The 3,358-nt window shown below is 36.2% G+C and overlaps 2 protein-coding genes across 2 annotated transcripts; both read right to left on the reverse strand.

Moving 5' to 3' along the window:
• Positions 1-705: 705 nt before the first annotated feature.
• RKM5 (S-adenosylmethionine-dependent methyltransferase) lies at positions 706-1,815 on the reverse strand (the record flags this gene model as incomplete). The annotated part of the gene is made up of 1 exon (XM_001642114.1): positions 706-1,815. One exon carries the CDS (start codon positions 1,813-1,815, stop codon positions 706-708), a length of 1,110 nt encoding a protein of 369 aa, XP_001642164.1.
• An 84-nt stretch (positions 1,816-1,899) lies between these two features.
• HOM2 (aspartate-semialdehyde dehydrogenase) lies at positions 1,900-2,967 on the reverse strand (the record flags this gene model as incomplete). The annotated part of the gene is made up of 1 exon (XM_001642115.1): positions 1,900-2,967. One exon carries the CDS (start codon positions 2,965-2,967, stop codon positions 1,900-1,902), a length of 1,068 nt encoding a protein of 355 aa, XP_001642165.1.
• Between the last annotated feature and the right edge of the window lie 391 nt (positions 2,968-3,358).

Here is a 3,358-nt window from a genome sequence, read left to right on the forward strand (position 1 = left end):
CCAAGGAAAACAAATCTATTTTCAAATTTTCCTACACACAAGAAAAACGTAAAACCTTAAGCCTTTGGTTTCCTGGGATTTGAAAAATAAGGGGACCCTAGCCGTTTGACCGAGTTTATTTTGGATGTGCAATACCGATTTGCTGTTCATGGTTTTGTGTCCCAGGGCCCTATAGATTCAACCGCTGAAGAGATAATTCCCAAGCCTGATGATCCATTACATAGGAGGGGAATTTAATCGTAGAAACCCATTTCATATTATTGTCAGCAGTCACTGGTATGCAAATTTTGAAGGACTAACTTTTCGGGTAATTTTAAAATGCTGTGATATATATTCCAAGTAGAGGATCTACCCATTGGAAACCAAAGGGACCACAAGGAATCCAAACAGAATTGCAGCCAAAGATTCACTAATGAATAGTTTTTCCTAACAAACAAATGAGACTAATGAATAAGTAGTTGAAAAGATCCAATGCAAGTGAAAGAAACATGAGTTGAGGTAAAACTAAAATATTCCCACATATACTGTCCTCAATTTAGATAAACGATGTATTATATATAGCGGCTTAGATATCTGATATGATTCTTCTATCCTATGGTTTAAATCAATATGTTCTTTTAAAAGGAATTTTAGGTGAATCCACTCAGGTTTAGTGAAATAGCACAAAATATCTTGTTAACACTGTGAGCAAAAAAGACATGGAGGTTAAATCATATAAATACTGAACCTTGATGATTCTAAGATATTATCTTGGATGTAGTATACTTTCATTTCATAGTCGATTATTGCTTTCTCTAGGAATAGAGTTGTAACTTCTTCAGAACGTAATTGTATACCAATTAAACAATTTAAATTCACATTAAACTTAAATGCTAACGATTTTAAATTTTGAATAGTGCTTAGAAAGGACTCAATTAGGTATTCATTGTAAATAACGTCCATTGCAAGTACATAAATCGTTTCTTTCTCCTTAAAGAGAGAGAGTAATGCGGGATCTAATTTCGTAGTATCCTTTATATCGAATAATTCCCAATCCAATGGCAGGCATTCCAGACTTAATAGAGATCTTTTCAGTAAAGTAGATTCGTCCACGTCCAAATTTAAGTTTAATGACCTTGATGTTACAATTTTTCTATTTAATTGGGATAAATTTTCTAATATATTTGTCTTTAAAGTTGATAAAATACCAATTTGATCAGTTGCAATAAATGATCCAACGAAATTTCCTAAAGTCACAGGTAAAATACCTGCTATTCCCGATCCCAGCTCTAGTAAACCTACGGAATTAGAGAACATGGGTGGGAGTTTGAGTTCATCATCTTGGTCTATCAATTCAATTGAACCACCATTTCTAAATATCGAAGCATTTGAATGGAAAATTAGCCATCTAGTAAAAAATGGAGTTGTTGACCAAACAACGTAACCAGTAGTTGAATTATTATTAACTGAAGATGAATTCAAACTTGTAATTGGTTGATTGATCTCAATAGAATAGAAATCATTATTCGATTTCTTATTATTGAAATCAAATTGGTCAATATCAATAGTAATCTTGGAAACTGTTCTATCTACTATTCCCAAATCTTGTTTTAAAGAGTCATTATTCGAGGTTAAAAGAGTATACCTTTCAAATATATGATCGTAGAGAGATTCCTCATCCAGTTGTAGCAAACCTGACATCTTTTCTTTGCTATTGTATTTGAACTCGAGAGTTATCTTGGTGAGATGAGATGTGATGAGATGAGTTTCGATTCGAACAACCATTTTAAAGGTTTTTCCTAAATAGGTGATGCGGCAGAATGAAGGAAGCATCATAAAGCAGAATATGATATAAAAGTGTTTTTATTGAAGTAAATAAGTATATAAGGATATGTTGTTGTAATATATAAAAAACATGACTCAAATCAAGTTCTTTGCCAGTAGACATTCGGCGATCAAGATACCAGCACCAGCAGCACCGATGACGGTGTTGTGAGACAAGACAACCATTTTGTAGTCTAACAATGGGTCTTCTCTAACTCTACCGACAGAGACACCATAACCGTTGTCTCTGTTTCTGTCAAGTCTTGGTTGTGGTCTATCATTTTGTTCTAATAGATGGATAGTTTGCTTTGGAGCAGAATGACAACCTAATTTATAAGCGTCACAAACGTATTCTTCCAAGGCTTGTTTAACTTGGTCTACAGAGGGAGCAGGTCTATTTTGGAATCTCAAAGCGATACATTCAGTGTGACCGTCTGTGACAGCAACTCTGTTACATTGAGCGGAGACTTTAATTTCGTCATCGGTCAATAACTTAATGTGAGATTGATCTTGAGAGATTGAACCCAAGATTTTTTTAGTTTCCCATTCCATTTTGTCTTCTTCACCACCAATATATGGGATAATATTATCTAAGATATCGATACCTGGGACACCTGGAGAGAAACCTGCACCGGAGATGGCTTGCATAGTGACGGTGGATAGAGCATCGATAGGTCCGAATTTTTCGACTAAAGGTTTCAATGGGGCTACCAAACCAGCAGTTGAACAATTTGAGATACAAACGATAAAACCCTTTTTGTCATGCTTTGGTAAAATATCCAAATGGTCAATGTTTACAATTGGTACGATCAATGGGACGTTTTCTTCTCTTCTGTGATTTTTAGCGTTGGAGACGACAGCAAAGCCATTGTCTTTAAAGCTTGATTCAATTTCACCAGCGTAGTCAGCGTCCAAACCAGAGAATACGACATCACAGCCTTTGAAGTAAGCAGGGTCACATTCAGAGACGATGATATCCTTTGCGAAATCAGGCAATAGGTCAGTTTGTTTCCAGTTGACTGCATCTGAGTATTTTTTACCACTGGATCTCTTTGAAGCACCCAAGTATTTCAATTCGAAATCTGGATGTTCATTCAACAATAGGATGAAACGTTGGCCAACTGAACCAGTGGCACCTAAAACACCAGCGATTTTCTTTACCATTTTGGTATGTGTTACAGGGATGGGATGGGATGGGATGGGATGTGATTGGGTTTTTCCAGGAGAGAGAATATAGGATTACATGAATGGTATTTTATATTATATTATAAAGTTTAATGAAGAAGTGGTCTGTCAGTTTCTCTTCAAATCTGGGAAAGAGAGCAAGATCAAGATCAAGATGAGATATGAGCAATCGGACCGATGAGTAATTGCTGATGATGGTCGACATGTACAGCTCAGGCCGGGAAACCGATGTTTTTTTTTTCACTCAAAGTGCGGGTACCGTCAAGTCACGTGAATAGCGCAAACACGTGACAGCATAAACCACGTGACCGTTCTTCGACGAGAAGCGCACCCAAAAGAGAAAAAAAAGAAAAGACAAAAACCTGAACGG

Source organism: Vanderwaltozyma polyspora, genomic scaffold (assembly GCF_000150035.1).
Source record: "Vanderwaltozyma polyspora DSM 70294 KpolScaffold152 genomic scaffold, whole genome shotgun sequence".
Classification (NCBI taxonomy): Eukaryota; Fungi; Ascomycota; class Saccharomycetes; order Saccharomycetales; family Saccharomycetaceae; genus Vanderwaltozyma; species Vanderwaltozyma polyspora.